This window comes from Ciconia boyciana, chromosome 1 (assembly GCF_034638445.1).
Source record: "Ciconia boyciana chromosome 1, ASM3463844v1, whole genome shotgun sequence".
NCBI classification, from domain to species: Eukaryota; Metazoa; Chordata; class Aves; order Ciconiiformes; family Ciconiidae; genus Ciconia; species Ciconia boyciana.
The window spans coordinates 175,103,677-175,125,310 of record NC_132934.1 but is presented as its reverse complement, the minus strand read 5'-3'; the positions used below and the strand labels follow the sequence as shown (position 1 = coordinate 175,125,310).

The 21,634-nt window shown below is 43.2% G+C and overlaps 1 protein-coding gene across 1 annotated transcript; it reads left to right on the top strand.

Moving 5' to 3' along the window:
• Positions 1-1,356: 1,356 nt before the first annotated feature.
• Positions 1,357-20,393, top strand: KLF5 (KLF transcription factor 5). The gene is made up of 4 exons (XM_072850085.1): positions 1,357-1,797; positions 3,717-4,587; positions 5,725-5,784; positions 18,448-20,393. Exons 1-4 carry the CDS (start codon positions 1,567-1,569, stop codon positions 18,624-18,626), a joined length of 1,341 nt encoding a protein of 446 aa, XP_072706186.1. The 5' UTR covers positions 1,357-1,566; the 3' UTR covers positions 18,627-20,393.
• The last annotated feature ends 1,241 nt before the right edge of the window (positions 20,394-21,634 follow it).

Genomic DNA, 21,634 nt, shown 5'->3' with positions numbered 1-21,634 from the left:
TTGCTAAACAGACAGTTTGTGTAAAGAAATGTTATGCTGAACTCTTTCCTGGTTCTGTAATTAGCTTTCTGCATGCAGGCTCTTGAGACATCCTACTTGCTGTGAACTGGAAGGCAAAGGGGAGGAGCGCCAGGTTGACCAGAAAAATGCTTTTTTACGTTTAAAAAAAGAGCCCTGTCTGTAAATGATAGGGGATAAATGCGGGGAGAGGGAGGTTGCCAACATTTCCGTGCATTTACAGCTTCTCTCCCTGCAAACCAGGAGCACAGGGCTGGCAGGGCCAGGGGAAAGGTGGAAAGTTTGGGTTTTTTCCAAGACTCCACTACATGCTGTACTTTTCCCGTGCAACGTGAGCCCTTTAGTGTTGCACAGGACAGCGTCCCTTCTTTTTCTCTTCCTTCAGTGAAACATGCAGGAGCTTAGCTCACCGTCCTGTGTCTACGGGGAAATATGCTTTGCGTCGAAACCACACCTCAAAACAAGTAAATAGAAACTTGCCTCATCCGGGGGGGGGGGGGAACGGGGGACGGGACAAGATACAATTGTCGCTATCTCTTTTCCTCTCCCCTTCTTCCTTCTCCTCTGAGCAATTTCTGTAACAGCATTTTCACAGCGTATGGTGGAGATGTATATTGCAGCGCTGAAATTTATTAGCAGCAGCTTTTGAGTACGAGTTGCCTTCGGGACAAAAAATAATAAATTTGAATGACTGCCTTTAAAACCCTTTTGAAGATGAAAGGTAGCAGAGACGGTTATTTTAAAAGGCCTACATTAGCAGCGCCTCTTTAAAAGACTATAAAGAACACTAAAGGACGAGAGGGGCCTCGGCAGACCGCCGCACTTGTTGAAAACCCTCTTCCACCTCGCTGCGAGCACCACTGCCTGCACACAGCCCCTGCCTGCACACAGCCCCTGCCTGTACAGAGCCCCTGCCTGCACACAGCCCCTGCCTGCACACAGCCCCTGCCTGCACAGGGAGGCACGCCGGCAGCCACCAGCCCCTCCGCCGGCCACCTCTCCCCGGGGTGCTGGGCGGGCAGCGCAACGCCGGGGGCAGCGCGGCTGCTGGCCGCGCGTTACCGCCCCGCCGGGGCCGGGGCCGGGGCCGGGGCCGGGGCCGGGGCCGGGGCCGGGGCCGGGGCCGGGGCCGGGGCCGGGGCCGGGGCCGGGCCGCCCCACGCCGCCGCTGCGCTCCCCGCGGCTGGGCACGCCGCGGCGGGGCAGGGCAGGACAGGCGCGCCGCGGGGAGGAGCCGTCCGCGCTCCCCGTAGGCAGGGCAACCCGCAGGGCCGGCCCCCTTCCCCGGGCTGGGTGGGGTGTAGGGGGGGCCGGGGGTGGAGTAGGGTGAAATAGAGGCGGGCGTGTGTCACCGGGTAGATACCCGTGGCCAGGTACAGGCGAGGCACTGACGACACCGGAGTGGATGCGCTCTCGGGCTGGGGCTCCTGGGGAGTGAGCGCACGAGTAGCCGCCGCCCGCCCGGAGCCGCCCGCGGGCCAGTCCCCCTGCGCCGGGGCGGGCAGCCCGTCCGCGCCGCACCCGCTGCCGCCGCCGCCAGCCTGCCTCATGGCCACCAGGGTGCTGACCATGAGCGCCCGCCTGGGCCCCGTGCAGCAGCCCGAGGAGCCGGTGTTCGCGCAGCTCAAGCCCGTGCTGGGGGCCAGGGAGGCAGCGATCTTCCCCGGGGAGGACCTGAAGCAGCAGCAGCCGCCGCCGCCGCCTCAGCAGCAGCAACAGCACCCGGGGGGCGGCGGCGGGGGCGGCGGCGCGACCCTGCCGGCGGAGGAGATGGTACAGGTAGGCGGCGGCCACCCCCCTCGCAGCCCAGCGGCCATCGCCCCTCTTCCCGCGGCGGGGCCGCCCGGGCGCGGAGCGGCCGCTGAGGAGCTTGCGGGCGGGACTGGGTGGGGCCGGGCTGCGGACCCCGAGGTGCGGGGCTGAGGTGGCGGTGGGGTGTGTGTGAGGGGGAGAGGCCCCCGCCCCACCCCGCCGCCCGGCCCGCCTGTGCGGAGCGCTGCGGAGCGGGGCGGGCGCCGCGGCTCCCGCCTTCCCGCCGGCGGAGCGCGGTGAGGCGGCCCGGGGTGCGGCTGAGGCGGCGGGGGCTGAGGCGGGACGCGGGCTCCGGCGGCGGCTGACGGGCCGTCCCGGGGCGGGGGGGAGCAGGGCTGCCCCCGCGGGTGTGTTGAAAGCTACAGCTGCTGCCTTTGCACTTGCCTGGCGGCAGAATTAGAGCGGCCGCCTGTCCTCCTCGCCCACGCAGGGAGTCATGTTCGGGGGGGGGGGGACGACACGACACACCGGGCGAGGGGGGACTTCCCGGGACTTTCTGCCCGTCCCAGGAGGCTGTTTGGGAGCGGATCCACACGCAAACAGCTGGAGGAGCTAAAAGCGGGAGGCGCCGACCGCAGCCGGGCTTCGGCCCGCGGACGGTGTCCGCTTGACCGGTGGGCCGCGGTGGGAGCCCCTGTGAGGCACCGGCCTCCCCCTGCGCGGGGGCTGCCTGCGGCCCGGGGTCGGTGGTGGGACGGGGGGTCCCGGGGGACCGGTGCTGTCGGGCGCTGCGTTTCAGTGGTGTCTTCCCCAACGAATAAATAACTCCCGTCTTCAAAGCGAGCTGCCCTCGGCTCGTAAACAAGAGCTGGAAAAAGTAGCCTGGCATGTCGGGGCAGATCCAGATCAAAGGGACGGGAAGGCGGCTCTGTTTGTTTGTGGTGTTTACCGGGGGTCTTTGAAGAAAGGTCCTAAAATCCACTTTCGGGCAGAGTTGCTGTTTGTCAGCTGCTTTCTCTTGCGGGGTGCTAAACGGGTCTGGTATGAGCGCAGTCTTGACAGGGCAGGGGGGAATGTAGCATTTGCCCACTGGAGAGTGCGTGATAAATGTTTTGCCGATGACTGTACCAGTAATGTATCGGGCTCCAGCCACCCACGGATTCCCTCGCACCACTACGCTAAGAGAATGATTTCCCAGTAATTAAAGAGCTCTCCTAGGACCGAGGCATGGATAGGGACATGTTTATCACGCTATAAGCCAATGATACACTGCACAGATTTTTTTTTTTTTAAGTGTGGTCCTGGAGACACTTTACACAAAGGCTACTCTGATGCAGTCAACCCGTCTTCTTTTTATTCGATATTATTTATAACTTTACACTTTGGTGTTGTATTTCTAATCAAATACCTTTCTTTTAAGGATGAAAAATCCTGGAAGTATAGAATATATATATATATATATATAAACATTATTTGAAGTATTAGCATTCAAATAGCCAGCTGAGGATGTGGCTTTTAGAGTTAGCATTTCAAAGAGAAGCGGGTGAAACAGATAGGCAGTCACCCTGCTCAAGCGGTGAATTCCAGAGCAGGAGATCTGCAGATTAGGCACAGCGCCTGTCATTTCTGTGCCTTGCACTGTCTTGCAGGCATAAAAGATGAAAAGTTTGTCGTATGCTGAAACATCAGATCGATCTTAATGCTTGCTCTGTGTGAACGACCTGTGCCATGACTTTATCTCCTTGTCCTTGATGATGTTGATTAGCGCGCCAATTATAAAAGACAGGTTTTCATTAGCATGAATGTTTATAACTTCCTCCATAGGTAGCTTGCAGCTGGCTGAACAGTATTGCCTTTTATTTGCAAAGCCTCACATGACTTGCATGCCATCATCTTTCCTAGTTGGTAACAAATCATGTGTATTATGGTATGTTTTGTTTTTGTAGACAAGATGTGAAATGGAGAAATACCTGGCACCTCAGCTCCCGCCTGTTCCTGTCATCCCCGAACATAAGAAATACAGAAGAGACAGTGCCTCGGTTGTAGACCAGTTTTTCACTGACAGCGAAGGGTTGCCTTACAGCATCAACATGAATGTCTTCCTCCCTGACATTAGCCACCTGAGAACTGGCCTGTACAAATCTCAGCGACCCTGTGTAACCCACATCAAGACAGAGCCGGTCACCATCTTCAGTCACCAGAGTGAAACTACTGCCCCTGCCCCTGCCCCCACTCAGGCCCTCCCCGAATTTACCAGCATCTTCAGCTCCCACCAAACTCCCGATGTGAACAACATTTTCATCAAGCAGGAGCTTCCTACTCCAGATGTTCATCTTTCCGTCACGCCCCAGCAAGGCCAGTTATATCAGCTCTTGAGCTCACCGGATTTAGATATGCCCAACACTACTACTCAGGCAGCCGTGATGGACTCCCTTAACAATGTCTCCATGCCATCAGCCATGGCGGGCCTTAACACGCTCTCCTCGGCTGTTCCACAGACTGCGATGAAACAGTTCCAGGGCATCCCCCCTTGCACCTACACCATGCCAAACCAGTTTCTGCAGCAGCAGGCCACTTACTTCCCTCCTTCGCCCCCAAGCTCAGAGCCCGGAAGTCCAGATAGACAAGCAGAGATGCTACAGAATTTAACCCCTCCTCCATCGTACGCCGCAACTATAGCTTCCAAGCTGGCAATTCACAATCCGAATTTACCAGCGACTCTGCCCATAACCCCCCAGAACATCCAACCAGTCAGATACAACAGGAGAAGTAACCCAGATTTGGAGAAAAGACGTATCCACTACTGTGACTATCCCGGTAAGCAAGCCGTGCCATAAAATCCCAGCTCTTGCAATTAAAAAAAAGCGTGAATAATCGTGGATGAGGTATAAGTGGTTTTCTTTAGCTGTAGTCTACACCTAGGGAGAATCAAATAATTTGTTGGTCAAGAATTTCTCTTCTTTATTGTCTTATTTTGTGTGGCAGACTTTCACATTCTTTAAATAACTTATACCCTTTTCTTCATGTCATTTGTTACTCTCGTAAATGCCTGAGCTTATTTTACCGTGTTACAAAACTTGTACCCCATAGAAAATAAAAAAAAGTGATGGCTTTCTGTAATTTAAGTCAGTGTGACCGTGCAGCTCCTGCTCCACTTTTCCAATACCCACGGTGCAGCAGAGGCTCAGTTTGTCCAACGCAGTACGGCTCACTTTGAATCAGCTGGTGCTGAAAGAATCATTTCAGCTCCCGGTAGCCGAGGCCACAGACGTATCTTCCCTGTTATGAACGGGATTCAGCTGCCTGCATAAATCCATTAAAGCTACCTTTGAAAACTGTCTACAGATGGATTCCCTTCCAGCCTCTCCTTCTTCCATGCTGAAGGGGAAAAGGAACCTGACTATAAACCGTGCCTCCACGTAGTACGTGATCCCAGATACAAGACGCTCACACCCATCCGAGCACAGAAAGAAATTGCTGCTCATGGTTGATCTCCCCCTTTACCAACATAACTCTCAGTGGTGTATCACCCATATGATGTGCAGTATGATAAATGCTCAGTGGAAAAGTTATGTTGAGCCCTGGGTAATGATGACACCGAGTCTGGCTTGAGCAAATTCTCTAGGAAATTTTTAAAAAATGAAGTTCCCCTCTGAGTTGTTAATTTATGTAGCAGGTGTTACTGTATGTAGATTGTAGCAGCTATTGGTCTATACTACATTTAAGTCTAACAGAAACATACACGGTTTTCTCTTTTCTGTGTAAAGCAACAGCTCCCTAGCAGCTTTCTATATCAAATTTTACTTCTAAAAGATGATGGTGCCAGAAGGTAGTAGACTTAAATGCTTCCAGATAGTACCCCAGCACTGAGTGAGGAAGCTTAAACATAACACGGAGCGTTCCTGTTCTCCCTACTGAAATGCCTCTCTGCTTTTTTGGTTTGTTTTGTTTTAGGCTGCACGAAAGTTTATACAAAGTCTTCTCACTTAAAAGCGCACCTGAGAACTCACACGGGTATGTACTCACTCTCTCACTGTCTCTTGTTCGTTCATGGCTTACACATTTTCTGAGAAAGCAAGCGTGTTTCATCTGCCATCTTCTCCCTGTTTTCTGTAGAGTGGTGTGGGTTCAGACTGGCAGTTCAGTTAAGAAAAATTTAAGGTTTAGTCGATGAGAGGAAAAACTGCTTTTATTCTTAATGCAGTTTTGTTAAACCTTTTATAATACAGAACTCAAAATAGCTAAGAATAAAACAGATGGAAACTTTCCTTTTCAATCTAAAATGCCATAAAGTGTTTAAAAGAAAAAAAGGTTTTTTTTCCCTTGAATAATGTATTAAGCATAGTAAACATGTTATAGTTTTCAAGATTATCTGAACAGATAGAATTTTCTGGTTTGGACTTTCTCTTTCACCTGTTAGAATTATTTAATCTTAGAATTTTTCAGAAATGGCATGAAAACTCCCAAGATACTTCCATTTGCTTCGTCCTTAACATTAAGTGTGCCTTTTTTTAAGACAAGTGGTTCTATATATTTATTTTTTTAAAAAAGACATAATTTCAATTTTTTGTCAGTGAAAGACATTAAAATGGAGGAAGTGAAAAGTGTCGGTGTGTCACACTTGGTTTTTGTACCTCGATCAAATTCCGCCTGCAGCTACAGGTGCAGTCCCCGTTCATGGGCCCGCGTGGAGCGGAGCTGGGGACAGAGCGTTGCTTGTGCGTGGGCGCGGGAGCCATGCTTGCAGAGGACAGCAGTTGGAAGGTGGAATCGCCCTAGGTGCTCTAAGCATTCACCTCTTGAGGCAGGGGGAAGGAGGAGAGAGGGAGATGGGGGAGAAAAACATAGCTCCCCAACAGCACACCTGAAACTATTTAGGATAGTTCTTTGCTGGGATCTTAGCAGAGAACTGGTCGTGCTAAATCAGTGAAAAGCGCATGACTGATTTTGTAAAGAACTCAAATGAGAGGGCTGCGACTCCTGTTTTTAAAACCGAGTATGAACCTCAGCTCTTCTATGCGTGGATCTCGATTCAGAGCAAAACACGAGTCACTGTTCAAGCGACTTGCCTATTGAAGCAGGCTGTCAGCGCTACGGCTCTGCCGTTCGAGTAATGGGGTTTCACCTAAGTTTAAACCAAAAGTCAAAACAAAACTTAGCATGAACTATGATCTAACAAAATGTTTCCCTATCTCTATGGAAACAAGGCCTTTTATTCAGCAGCTATTTTGAATGGATTGTTGGATTATCATAAAGAAATTGAGTATCTCCAGGCTAAATGTTACTATGGAAATTTTGTTTTGATAAATGAGTTACCTGTGTTGCAGTCGCAGTAAAAAATTAAAAGCAACTGTACAAAGGTTATTGCTTTGCATTAGTAATAGACTAAACAAGAACACTGTTAAAAATATTTTTGATATATATAATCACTCATTACCAGCAAGCTTAGTAAGAAAGGAATATTGTCATGAGGCTATAAACCTGAGTCATGTCAGAGAGTATAATCCCATTGCTCTTTAATAAATAATCTGTAAATTTAAGAGTGTGCAATTTCCACTTACGCACTTTAGCCAGCAACTAAAGACCAGTTTTAAATATCTCGCTTGCTATTATACAATAACTAGGAAGAGAGATAAAAGCAAAGCTTTAGTCTAAAAATGAACATTACATAGTCATAATCTGAAACATACACTTTTCCTTTCTTAAATCAGTTTACATCTTTTTTGTACCTTGAGTAGTAATGACTTTAGGGTTTATAAAGTTAATACTTGTGTGCATAGAAATACATACCACATCGCTAATATATATTGCTTAGGGTCACTAATGTTTATTGTTGCCTTCACTTTTTTACCTATAGATATTTGACCTTAGAAATGTGGATAAATGTGCAAAGGTCAGAGGAGCTGATGTATTCATGGAAACAAGAATGTTGTTTTAGATAAAAATCTAGTGAACTTAAGCAGGTCTGTAACACAAAGGGTCTTCTAGGGAGGTGAATGAAGGGATAAACTGTCTAAAGTGTGCATTACATGCAAGAATGTGAGTCTGTATCCTGTTACCTGCATTATTTCAGAGTTTGGATTAGTTTAACTCTCTTCAGTATTCACTTAATACTTTAAGATTTCCAGCACCGATTCTGATCTCTGCCTTAACATACGGTTGAAATGTGTATTACCCAGTACTGTAAATCGATTTACTGAATGTTAAAGTAAATGGGCGCAAACTCGAGGAAACCTGTGAAGTTGCACAGCTCCTCCAGGAGTGCAGAGGAATCTTGCTATTGATCTCCAAAGAGAAGGGCTCGATGCCGCGGGCTAAATTTGGGTGTGTGCCTCTGTGCACTGCATCCCCCAGAACTATGAATTCGTATAGCGCTATTGAACTTCGATATTTTTAAAATTTTATTTTATAAAAAGGACTCTTGTGAAGTTTTTACCTTCAAGTCTAAAGCAAGTGTCACGTAATCCATTTTAATAAAGTTGTGTGTGATATTCTTTCAAATCCCTTCAGGGATAGCAGACCTGTTTATCTGGCTAAACCCGTTCTTTAGTAATCATGGACCACTGAAGTTGTTTTGTCCTTATTCTTAGTTTCTTAACAATACCTTTTAAAATTGGCTGCAGTCTCTCTCTCATCCCAACCGGTCCCCGCCCTTCTCAGCAATCTGTCATCTTAAAATAAAAGAGCCTGCAGCAAAGTTTGTCTGCCATTAAAAGTCAAGAGAGACCTTATGGTTTTCCTTTTGTATTGGAAAATCTCAGCCTTTTCACAGTATTTATTTAGCAGCCTTTCTCTTCTGAAAGGTTTTCACTGGGTTTAGTAGACCGTTTTTGAGAACAAACCTAAGGGAAATGTTGTTTTTTGATAGGTGGAATGTAGGCTGTAGTCTTTTTTCCAATTCAGATATGAACACACTAGCAGACTATAAATTACATTTAAATAAAACTATAGGAAATGGTCAAGAGGAAAATCTCTTACATTTTTCTTCTTAGGTGTTCCCAAGGTGTTTTCCTTGCACCAAGTCAGCTGGTATAAGCTGGTATAGTTATTCTGATTTAATGTAATTACACTGGACTTTTGCTGTTGATTAGGAATCCAGTATTCACGTAAAGAAATAAGCAAGGTTAATGTATTTTTACCAGTTGCTGAAGTGGGCACCTGTTTTTCATTCTCTAGGTAACGCTTCAGTGTTTGTAAATTATGACGTAAATTTTAGTTGTTGGTAAACTGGTAACCCCAAAATTGAACATGAACAAAGATTCAAATGCTGCAAAGATGCAGGACATTTTGTATCCATCTCCATGCACTTCTGGAGCAGATGTCTGGTACATTTTAATGCCTTAAAACACCTCAGTGTGGTATCATAACTTGATATTAGTTATTCCTGCAACAGATAAAATGGTATTCAGTATGCTAAAGTACCTGTTGGAACATCTCTCAAAACAGATTGGATATTTTGACCTTTTGAAGCAGGGATTGTCTTTTAAAATAATTTTACCTGTTAGGCATGGAACAAGTTTTGTTTCATAACTGGCATTGTGCAGCTACGGTATATAATGGGAGAGGGGGTTATGCATTTATTGTGGGCTGTCCAGCAGTAAAACCACCTTAAGGCTCGGGCATAACAGCTGTGTCCAACTTGAAAAACGTGCCAAATGTCAGTGAAAAGCAGTTACTTTTGTGTTGTAGATAAACCTCCTTTGGTTCCTTTTCTGGCATCTGAGTATATACATATATCTCAAGTGATTCTTTAGAAACAGTGGTCCTATAACTTACTCTCTTAGATTTATTTATATGTTAAAAATTTGGACTGTGGAAGTTGAACCTTTGATATGCAGGCACCTGGAATACCCTACCTGTACCCTACCTGTAACGCTGCAGAAGAGCTGCTGGCTCCAGGGTGGGTTTTTTTTATTCTTTCTGTGAACAGCTGCACACTTCAGAATTGTGTACAGTTTTAAGAGGAAAATCTGTCATTGTTTTGAACACATCAAGGCACGCACATTGAGGACATTTTCCAGCTGCATGTTGGTTTTCCGTATACAGAGTCTTTGTACAGGCATGTTCTCTGGTCACATGGTGGGCTTGCCATTAATAGTTTCTAGCATTAACTGCAGAACTATTTCATCTCTATCTATAGATAGAGCTTGTATTTGGTGATGGGAAGTGGAAGCCGAGATAACTCAAGAGAAATGGCATTTCTCTAAATGAGATGCACTCAAAATACTTCCACCGTCCCTAGTTATTTCAAATGTTTATATAGGCATGGGACAGCTGCTGACTTGTGTGGTTCCTCAAGGTGTTAAACGTTTTATTTTAATTTAGATCTCTGCTTCAATAGATCCAGAATTAGGCTCTGATGGTACATCAGAATTAGAACCAGTTGCGTGCAATAGACTTTAGCAGTCTATAGGACTTGGTGCTCCAAGTTTACCGTAGCTGTATACGGATGCTTGTTAAAGGTGATACCGTATAGAATTGCCTGGGAATTCAGGCTGCCCATTGTTCAGAACGGAAGATGAGTGGTAGCTGGACTCCTGCTGGAAAAAAAGCACCTTGCGAAAACATGTATAGACTCAAATCACCCTGAGTGTTAGGTGAGGGATTTCACTCATGGTGTACAAGTTGGGAACAGAGGCCCCAAAAGACTCTGCCTTGCTCATGGTTGCAGCGTTCTGTGTACGTAGCAAACCTTATCCTGGAAAAATCTTTGCATCGTGAAAATAGCTATCAAGTAATATTTCTGTGCAGATTCTGCTTCTTTAACCTGTTAGATGAGTCGGTTGCACAGATTATACTTTAAAGAGATGTCAGTAAATGCCATCATTGGTAGAGACAATAAGGAAAAATGGAGAAGAGTTAAATAAAAGTGTTGACAAAGTGCATTTAAGTGCAGTGTTGCTAAACACTGCTGGAGAATATGCTGGTATCTTTTATTTATGAATTCTGCTAAATCCATTAGTTGCCTGTGTGAGAAATGGAAGTACATTATTTTCCTGTGCAAACCACAGTTTAAGGGAAAATAATGCATTTTTTTCCAAACACTTTGTGAATGACTGCAGACCTTGGGATTAATTGATCCGGTTCTTTGTAGTCATAACCGAAATGAGACATGTTTGAATGTGTTGCTCAAAAGAGGGTGAAATCTTAGCAACATAAACGTAAATTTTAATTAAATATTACTGGTCATTCACATCAGCATCCAGCACACAATATTTATGAAGCAGGAATTAAATTCCAAGGTGTCAGGTGAGGGGTACTCCTGTTAGATTTTAGATACTGGAAAGAAAAGCCTAATATTTTCTTTTTGATTAAAAGCCTAGAAAGTCCCTCTAAGCATGAAAGCTTAAAAAAACTTGCTTCTGTCAATTGCTCCCTGAGAGGATTAAACTTCAGTTCCAGGATATTTGATTCCTGATAAGGAAACTATTGACCTAAGAGACCGGCTTTAAATATAGTTCATTTTGAGACCGCCCTACATAAGCTAATATAGTCCCAAGATTCACAGCAATTGCCAGTGATTAAAACTTTCCATTATTTGATTAGATATTCCTTATTGTCATTAATTTCTGAGCTTGACTGGGACGATTGACTCCTGGTTCCAGGGTAGTGTGTTGTTTGTTGTTTGTTAGATGACCTGCACCTCCCATTGGTGAAAGATTAGAAACATTTAAGTAATGTCCTAGTTTAGTCTGAGTATCTTGGTAGCAGCATTCCTGTCCTGTCAGGCTGCATTATTTATATTCAGTGATCTCTAACAACTCTGATTAAGGACATATTAAAACCTTTGATTTTGGCAAGTGTACAGTGCTTCGCTTTGAGTTAAAATAGCTTTAATGTATTGCTTTCAATTTTTTTTTAATGTTTGTGTGCATACAGTAGATGGAAATCTGGAAGTCTACAGTACGCATTTAATAAATTCCATTTTAAGAGCACCTCTTATCTGACTGTACAAGAGCCAGTGTTATTGGTGTGAGAGCTAAAGAGCTGTTCTTGTACCACAGGCATAGATGAGGAAATGTGTTCTTCAGCACAGGGCTTGTAGACACAGCCATGCACCCCAGATGGCATGGATTTCTTATAAACCTACTTAAAAAAAAATTCCTTTCCTCTTTGTTTGCATATCTCCTTGAAGAGAGACCACCTCTGTTAAGACAGAATGTTATGCCAGAAAGAAAATAAACCATTGCACAGGCCAGTCAAGATTCCCCAGTAATCCTTGAACTGCGTAAGATAACACTTAGCAAAATAAGAGTGCTTCAAGCAGTGGTGGGAGCTCTTAGAAGATAATGCCTTCTGCGCCTCTGTAGTCAGAAAGTGAATGATGCACAACTCTTTTGACCACCTCTTTGCTTACCAGTCAGTTACCTTTTTTCCTGTCCGTGCTTTTGTTAGAGATCAAATACTGCTTGATTTATCAGTGATTGGACTTACGAAGCGCAACAGCTCTCTGTTACAGGATTCCTTAAAATGCTGTTTCATTGTGAAGTAGTACTTAATGGTCGCCCTCTAGCCATTACTATACTAGGCAGAGGCTTTATCACATTTGAAAATGTGCAGCATATGTTATGCATTCACAACACTGGTGGCCTGGATATTTCAAGGGCTAAATTTATTTTGTCACTCACAAAATAAGCTGGACGTACCTTGCATGCTGTCAGTCCTCTGATCCATCTCCATCTTGGACAACTGAGAATTTCAGTGTGCTAAAGAGCTTTTAAACACCTGAGAGATTTTTTTATTTTGACATTTCAACTTTCTGCTCTTTCTCTTTTACAAAAAAAAAAACCCCTCCTGTCCTAAAAAAGGGCAAAAACCCAACCAACAAGCTGCTTTTGACAATGGCTACAGCACTTAGTTAATGGCAGAAGGAAGCTCTAATTTTAGGTAACTTTTGGGAGCTGAAAACTTCTTTTGAAGAGTGCAGACATGCACCCAAGCAACTCCTTTTGGTTCCAGTCAGCCTGGAAGAGACCAGAGTTTAAAACTGTGGTGCTGTGAATTAGAGGAAAGCTGTTTCAGGCAAACTAAAACAGATTAAAAACATTTCATTTGTTCTTATTTTTTCTAAAAATTTGAGGCTATAACATGTCAGGGAACTAAGACAACTGATGTTAAGATGTGAAAAATTTGAAAACAAATGCACCAGAAAACTTTGAGACAACATAAGTCTTTATAATAACCTGTTTTAAAACTGGGCATAATATAGGTTATGTGCATAACTGGTGCAATTATGGTGCAGAAATTTCTGCTTTGCCTACTACCTTTTTATCACACCTAGTTGAATATTTTTTAAGGCCGAACACTTGCCACTAGAAATAATTCCGTAATAAATACAAGTGATATTAAAATGATGGAAAGAATGGCAGGGGGGTGTCTTTATACTTTTATACCCTTACGAGCTGTAATCAGGTGTTGTCTTGGTGGAGTCTTTGAAAAGCATGCTGCTTTTTCTTCTCAAGGGAGCTGCAAACTCACCACTCTGACAGAAATTTCTGATAGGAAATAAGAGAAGTTGCAGGCGTTGGCTGGTGTAATACCTGTATTTGGATTTCTGCATACCAATAGAGTTACCTAACTTTAGGTTTGAAAATCTGGCCCTTGCTGTTTGCAGCTTTATATTTAAAGAAAGCCATCCTAGCAGTGAATTGCAGAAATAAACTCACACAACTCTTTGGTGAAGTAAGGAAGCTTATTTTCTTGTTAATGGGGAAATTCATCACTAATGGAGGTTTTCAGTTTTTCATTTTTTCCAAACAGAATTTTAAACAGAAACATTTTCTTGAACAGAGCCTATGTGTTGAAGATAGAGGGTGTCTTCAAAATGAGCGTCAACCCCCCCACACTAATGTCACTGTACCTTACCCAAATGAGCATGGCCACGACGGTCACTGCCAGTGGCTATAATTAATGTTAGGAAAGCAGTCAGTGTATTTTGAAACAACTAAATCCAAGAAGATAAATTAAAGGGAGAAGAGCCAACGTGGTGTGCCTCACTGGTCCAGACCATTCTCTTGAGGTATCGGCAAGGATCCCGAACCTTGGGATCTGCATTGGGGTAGTTTATCTGTTGAAGTGGCTGGTTAGGTTAGCATGTTATATGTGGATATCCAGACATCTTTTTGACATCCTTGCAATCTCACAGCATTATAAATAATTTTTTTTAACAGACAGACACCTTGCAAGCAAAATAGTCTCCTTTCAGGTTAAAGTCCCTTATCTCTTGCTAGGTGCTTTCTGTAAAAGAGCTTCCAAACTAAACATTAGGGCTTAAAATTTCTGTGCTCAAGTACAAGTCTGTTTCTCATGGTCCGCAAATGTATTTTTTTAAACTGGAGAATGGATACATATTAACAGCTGAAGAACTCAAAAATATATTTTGTGATGTATAAGCCTAGCAAAATATTTAAAATCAGTGATACTGGAAGGAGGTTATGCAGAAATCCAATTAAACTTATGAAATCCCTATCCTGTTGAAGTATAATTTAAAGGAAAGCAGTTCTGTTTCCCAGAAGTGCTGTGTATAATATTTCTGGCTTGGGAAGAAAGGATTGGAGTGTGCTATTTGGCTGGAAATCGGTACCAGCTTCCTCCATGGTGTTTTAGTTGAACAGTGTTGACATTCTAACAAATCCCGTGGAAGCTCCCCTGAAGTGGAGGAGTTAGCTGTTTTCTTGCTTTTACAGTGAAATATCTGTTTGATACCACGATCGTGTTCCCGTAACTGAACCGTACTGCCTTCGTATTTGATGACCAGTGGCGTTCTTGGTTTAACACCCTATAGAAGCCCTAAATTGCTGGAGGAAAACCAAATATTTCTGAAACTTTACAGCTACTGTATTTCTCACAATCATTAAAGTAAACAAATCTTACATTACTGTGTAGCCAATGAAAACAGTGGATAAAGGGTTCAGTGTCCCTTGTTGTGTATACCTGCTTTTTTAAAAAATAAATCTTCAACCCCAGATTTCTCAGCGCTTTAAAGTCAGCATAGCAAAGAAGTAGGGTCACTTCAGAAAATATGTAACGTGAGGCTCTTTTTCCCTTGCCACAGGAACTTAAACCAAATTCTTACTTCTGCTAAATGACAAAAAGCATGTGTATAGGTTGAGAGAGAGAAAATACTACCAGCTAGTTGTTCTTCTGCTTTCTTTAAAGGAGTGAAAATAATCTCCACCTTCTTTTTCTTGCCCCCCTTCCTCCTTGCCCAAAAGGAAAACATTTGAAATTGATTCAGTTCTTAAATAGAACTTTCCAACGGAAACTAGCATTACAAACATAGATATTCAGTATTTTACCCCTAGGATTTATTCAAAATAATCCGGGCCTCTACACTGGCGCTAAAAATACATTTTCCAGTTCTCACTGTTGGCCAAAGCAGGGGTTAAAAGCAGCGTTCTGGCTTTAATTTCCAGTACATAAAAGTAACACTGTTAAAACAATCTCTGTAAGGCACCAGCTCATTTCCCTCCGCGCATCCCCTGAGCGCTGCTCGGTTTAGCTCAGGTCTGCAGAAGTCGGTGGGTAAGGAGGAGCAGTGCTGTTCTACACGGCACTGCCTCGCTTTTCCCCTGAGCAATGCCATTGCCTGGGAGGTTTTGAGGCTGTGGCAGGCAGTGAAGTGACCGTGACAATGGGGTAAGTTTCTAGATAGTGTCTCTGGGAAGCTGTGTCCCCTGGAGTTTGATGGGGGTCTGGCCATTGGATTCAGCATTGACGTGGAAGCTGTGGCACCCAGCAAGGCACGGGGTTCACTGCTGCTCCAACTGCTGGAGGTTTGTATGCCAGGAGCCTTCATATCACGTGCTGATGCTGCTCGCAGGTTAGAAAAAGTTTTAACGGGGGGCAGCAGTTTTGTTTGGACTCAGATGGGGTCAGGTACCACCTACCTGGGACAACTTTGAGACAGCTTTTCCAGTACAGTGTAGTGTGACACACAGTGATGTTTCACATACTTCAATACCTCCTCGACACCAAGTTTGGAAACTGAGATTTTAATCTCCTGGTCCCCATTCCGGTCTGGTTCAGTCTGGATACTGCTAGGCTTTTGTTCAACAAGTGCCATTTCCCTGACCTCTTTACCATTTCTCTCATTCCTTGTGTAATTCTGCAAAATGGATAAGCAAGTGTTTGGAGTATACAGAGGCCTGACCATATATATGCTCTCTCTGGGCAGTTAGAGTGGGAGGATCACAAGACTGGGAGTTTAGCATCAAGTATAATATGACAGTTTTAAGTGAAGGTTTTTAAAGAAGGCTTTGAAGCTAATATGGGGGAAGAGGGGAAAGAAAGGAGAAAAAGAAAGAAATACACTGGCTTTACGTTAAGGTGTTTCAAATGCCGGAGTAATGCTTTTGTGCAACCTCCTCCGTGTGTGCACATGAGTGTGCACGTTTTAACACACGTGCACACACGGAGGTTGCGCAAAAGCATTACTCCAGCATTTGAAGCACCTTAACGTAAAGTTACATTCATGGAAGATCTCCCTGGTGCTCTGCCTATGGATCAGCAATGCAGTCTTTTACAGACTGCAATAATAACCCAGTTTAAATACATTAAAGATGATGTATGTACTGCAAAAGAGCCCTTGCTGAATAGAGTCCTTTCCTGTCACTCTGCTGTGAAAACCAAATGTGTTATCTATCTCAACTGGCTTCTCGGATGTTAGAAAGCTTTACACGCTGGGTTTGAATGAAATCTGTATTTTGACCTATAGTATACGTTGCATGAAGCAAAAAAGAGTCCTATATAGTAGATTATTCCAGTCTTCAGTCAGCATCAGGCAGAGTAAATTCAACTATGATAGAAATTTGTAATAATTTGTGTTCCGATTTGCCATCTGCCAAATAGTTTTGAACTCTGTGAGAGGTGATGCCAGGCTCTAAGTTTGTTTTTCTTAAGGGATGATATGTTTCCACTGTGATTTCAATAAATCTCAGTCACCATGTATGCAAAGAGGTGGTTATTTGGCTGGGTCATTAGTTTTCCTTGTAAAGGCCTGGTTCTGGGCGTGACTGTGCTGCCAAGATGAAGTCATGTCCCCATTGTGAGCAAAGGGCTGATTCTGCTCTTAGTAGTAGATGGAGGGTTACTAGTTAGTTGATCAGAAGAAGCAGTAGAAACTTGCAGACAAAACCAGTTTCATAATTTCATCTGAATGATAAATTAGCGTCTCTGAAGTAATGTTTTTGAGTTTCTCAAATGGTGTTCTCTGCATAACTGGTGCAGAACAAACAGTCTGATTGCAGGTTACTGCAATCCTTCTTCCGCGTGCTCGTGTGATGGTAAAACAGGGAAAAGTAGGAGTCACTCCAAGTGCTGTAGGATTGAGACTGTGAGGGTAAAGGTCTGAGACCAATGGAGAGGGAGAAGATCTGTAAGATTTGTTGGAAAGGACTTTTTGGAAAGCTCAGCCTTGGGCTGATTCTGCTCCAGATGAAGCTACTGCTGAGTGCTTTGATAAACTCAGTTTTCTTTCTCTTTTTGCCAAATGGGTCAAGTTAATATAAAGGATATAGATAGCAATCGACTCTCTTAACTGAAAGGTGTTTTTGTCAACCAACATCAAGCAATAGCCTATAAATAAGTAATCTTAGCCCCTCTTTATTTATATGAAGCTTGCTTGTATGGTGACATCGTGTCCATACCGGCTCCCGACCAGGTGTATGTACATGCTTAAAGTTCTGGTTTCATGCAGAAGTCTTCTTGGTTTTGTGGCTTCATGTTTCTCCTGTTTCAACAAACAAATCTATAAATTATAGGCATGCTTAAAATACCCCATTTATAGTTCTAAAATGGATGAATGCAAATGTTTTGGGTGCTTGCCCCGCTGTATTCAAGACTAACTGGATACTTTGAAGTTTTGTTCAGAGCTGCTGTAACACAGCAAGTTTTCAGAGACGCCATGCTCTCCCTACGTCAGTATAGACTGATGGAGACAGCAAGCACTTACCACCTCTAAAATATGGCTATTTAAGCACCTGATTGTAGACATTCAATTCTGAAAACAGGTGCTTTGATCTTTTAGGTGCTTTCTCCTATATATAGGTAGCCCAAACCAGGATACTGCAAGTTTTTATTGCCCCTGATGTTTTAGAAAATACTATCCCCCCTGTGTTTGCAAGACACTGTGCCCCTTTCTTCACACATCAGAAGCTCTTCAACAGATCTGCACACTACAAAGAATCTTTATAGAAGTCTTCCTTCCCATTTCAGACCTCTTAAAAAAAGCTCTGTATAACTTAATTTACCCATTTTTAAAAGGTGCAAGCATAAGTTACAAACTAGGCCGGATTGTCACGTGAGACAGCTCTTTTTCCCTACTCCCTCTCATATTGAGATGAGTGTCAAGGAGCGTATTTCAGTCGTCTCGTGCAGTTTTTTTACCTCTGTGCATTTCTGTACCGTAGCTGTCTCCAATTTGTATGTTTGAAAGTTTCTTACATTTTACTGAGGTATTAAATCACAGATTCAAGAGCAAAATTCACTGAAAAAACAAAGGGGCTGTTAGTTCAGAGCCTATTGAATAGAGCTGTGAATAATTAGGAAACATCAGCTCCTGTTTTGTCATTTATTTCTTCTTTAAATTGAACAGCAGTGCCATTCAACGTGATATGACATCAGTTTTCTCCCGGGGAGTGCCAGCTGACAGTCTCATTTCTCTGTGCTCTGTTTCAGGTGAGAAACCGTACAAGTGCACGTGGGAAGGCTGCGACTGGAGATTCGCTCGCTCAGATGAGTTAACGCGCCACTACAGGAAGCACACAGGGGCAAAGCCCTTCCAGTGCGCTGTCTGCAATCGCAGCTTCTCCCGCTCCGATCACCTGGCTCTCCACATGAAGAGGCATCAGAACTAAAAACTGGACTTGTCGTTGAGGCTGTTTTGTATCTATGCAATTTCCTATTGACTCTCGACATACAACTAAAATTAGTTTAATTTTTGAATATGGGTTATCCATTTAAAAGAAATCTCAAAAGAAACTGGAAATGTATATTTTGTATATTTATGCAGAAAAAAGGGAAGACACTGTATCACAATACCAGAGTGTTCTGCCGTTTGTTTGCTCTCATGATGTATATGGCTTTAGTCAGCAGGTTTCATCTCTTGACAAGTATTATGTCTTGACACATTGCAGCTTTATACATTATTTTTTTTCTCTTGCGGTGTTTTGACCAAAGCACTGTCATTATTGTGACAATGTTTAGTAAACGAATTAATGAGAGGCTGCAGATGAATGAATGCAGTGGAAAAGCCATGAATTGTAATCTATCAGGTTTTTACTGGACATATTTACTACTTACGGGGTTTTTTTAAATGTTAAGTCGTTCTGTGGAGATAAAATACATAGAAAAATTCGTAAACAGCCATAGAACAAAACATTTTGTTCTGTATGTTGCATGTTTGCTATGACAAAGATTTTGTAAATATGCAAATCAGCTTTTTAGGTTTAATACAAAAGTTTTCTAAGAATCATCTGAAAAAAGCAGTTGTTTTACATTTGATACGGCACATTTACAAAAAAAGTTATTGAAATACCTCTCAAAACACACCAACTTAACTTCATTTTTCTTAAGAGAAATGAGCTAAGCATTCAGATGTTTTGTACCTGTTAACTCAAAACGGTGTGCACTGAATATTCAAAGCAGGATTTTGTTTTCAAGTTGCTTAAAAGGGCGAAACATTTAGAATGAACTGCAAAGTCAATGTTGGAAGCTTAAATAACGGGAATAGTTACAATGAACACAGAATGTTAAACCTCTTACTATAAGCTAAACTTAGTATCACTTTAAAAGAAGGATTTAGGATGCAATTTTCATATACAGACATGTTAAGCTGGTTCAGCACCAGTATGATCTAGTTTCATGTGGATATTGCATGTAATTTACTAGAAGGTAAAGGATACAGTAATTTTGTTTAAAATTACAGTGCAGTTTAGTTAATCCACTGTTCAGATTGACACACGCAGGGGAAATTTACTGCTGACAAAAGTAGCTGAAACTCCACTGAAGTCAATGAAGTGGTGCCCTTTTATGCTAACAATGACTTTGATCCACAGTGTTCAGCCTTGAAATAGTAGATGAAGGGCCAAAGATGAGGTTAGACCGTGTAGGATTTGGCCAGACAACAGGAGAAAACCAAACAAACCTATTAAGTGTCTGGACTTCACAAGCTGTAATATTAAGCTGTCAACCAAAGGCTAGAATAGACAATCAAAATACCAAAAAAGGGTCTTGCAGGAAAACCTAGCTTTGTTAAAACTGTTGTTTGTCTTTATTTATTTGTGGTATATGATAGACTCTTTTTTTTTAAGACAATTTTACATATACTTGATAAATTATAGTTTTGTTTGTTATAGTTAGAAATGTTGCTCTTAATGTAAATAGTTGACAAACGATGTAAATAATTTTGTAAGGCTTCAAATGTTTATACGTGGAAACATGCATAAATTGGTTGCTGTTTTGCTTCTTTTGCCTCCCCCCACCTTATTTTTGTATTGTGGTATTTCCTATGCAAATGACGGAGCAAACAGCTGTATAGTTGTAGAATGTTTTGAGAGAGAATGAAATGGTTTATATATAAAGACTCTTTTTTTTTTTTTTTTTTTTGCAAAATAAAACAAAGTGCCTAATGTGTGTGTGTGCGTGCGTGTGCTCTCTGTAGCTCCTGACAGTGCAAGTTCTGTGTTTTTGCACTGGGAGCTGGAGATCATAGCAATATTAAGCTAAGAGTGTCTGTTCTTCATAGCAGGGATTGCTTCTTTGGAAAGTACCTGGCACTTCTGCATCCTGCCCCGATGAAAATAATAAATGTGAAGGGATAAGTAGTACTTTATGGTGCTTTTCTGCCATCAGAACTTTAAAGGAAGTGTACAGTAGCCTGAAAATGGTTGCAATTGTCCATCCACAGTAGCGTGATTGTAAATTAAAGGTACCCGTTGGGTGCATAGAAGAAGTATACAAATTCTCTCCCACTTTCAAAATGGGTAAAACCTATTCACACTCATCTGCAGCGTTGCCCAAAAGAAGTTTCTCCCCCAGAAGGTCCTTTCATGCCCTAGAAAGACAGGAAGGTCCCATAGCAGCACTATGCAGTGGCCCCCCAAGCCATGCCTCCTTTTCAGTATTTTTCCCTTGGGAGGTGGAAGTATGGTCCAATTGAAAAATTCAAGTGGATGTGTACGTTTAGGTCTGGGGTTACGGCTGTCTTCTTGTCCATTCCTCCAAGCGTAAAGAAAACGGACACACTGAGCTTCTTTAAAGAAATTTATCTCAAAACCAATAAAAGATTCAGTTTGAATTTACTATTCCAGTTTATAATCATCCAATTAAATCAACTATCAATTTATTCAAAATTCAGCTGTTGTCTTGTAAACTCTGGCTCCTAAATCCTGTCTCAAATTTCCCTGTTCTTTCCTTACAAGCTAACTTGGGTTTTTCTTTAATTGATTTTTCTCTCTTAATTAGCCTCTCCCACACTAATCTCTCCTTTTAAAAAATACCTAGGATAGCATTAACAAAGTCAATGAAGACCTGGTTAATTACCAAGAAAATCTACCTGCATCTCACCTAACTCTGCACAACCACAAACATAAGAGCGATGTTTTGGAGAACACAGAGAGGTAACTCCCAGAAGCGTTGCTGCCGAGTTACCCTTTTCCGATCCAGCCATTAGAAAAACAGCCGAGTTTCTCTGGAGCGTTTCTGCTCGGAGGGGAAGCTGGTAATGAATTGGGTAATCATTCCTGTGTCGTCACTGCGAAAGAGAGCTACCAGAGCTTATTTTCCTGAGCACAGGGTGAAGCGAATAACAGCGGCGTCCTGGGGTGTTTGGAGCTTCAAGCCTCCCTGTTTCGCTCAGCCCATC

What these genes read in the sequence shown, in the direction of transcription:
- KLF5 (XM_072850085.1), top strand. Translation starts at nt 1,567, where the DNA reads ATGGCCACCAGGGTGCTGACCATGAGCGCCCGCCTGGGCCCCGTGCAG. An exon ending in CCACTACTGTGACTATCCCG is followed by an intron (nt 4,588 to 5,724) that starts GTAAGCAAGCCG and finishes GTTTTGTTTTAG; the next exon opens with GCTGCACGAAAGTTTATACA. An exon ending in GCACCTGAGAACTCACACGG is followed by an intron (nt 5,785 to 18,447) that starts GTATGTACTCAC and finishes GCTCTGTTTCAG; the next exon opens with GTGAGAAACCGTACAAGTGC.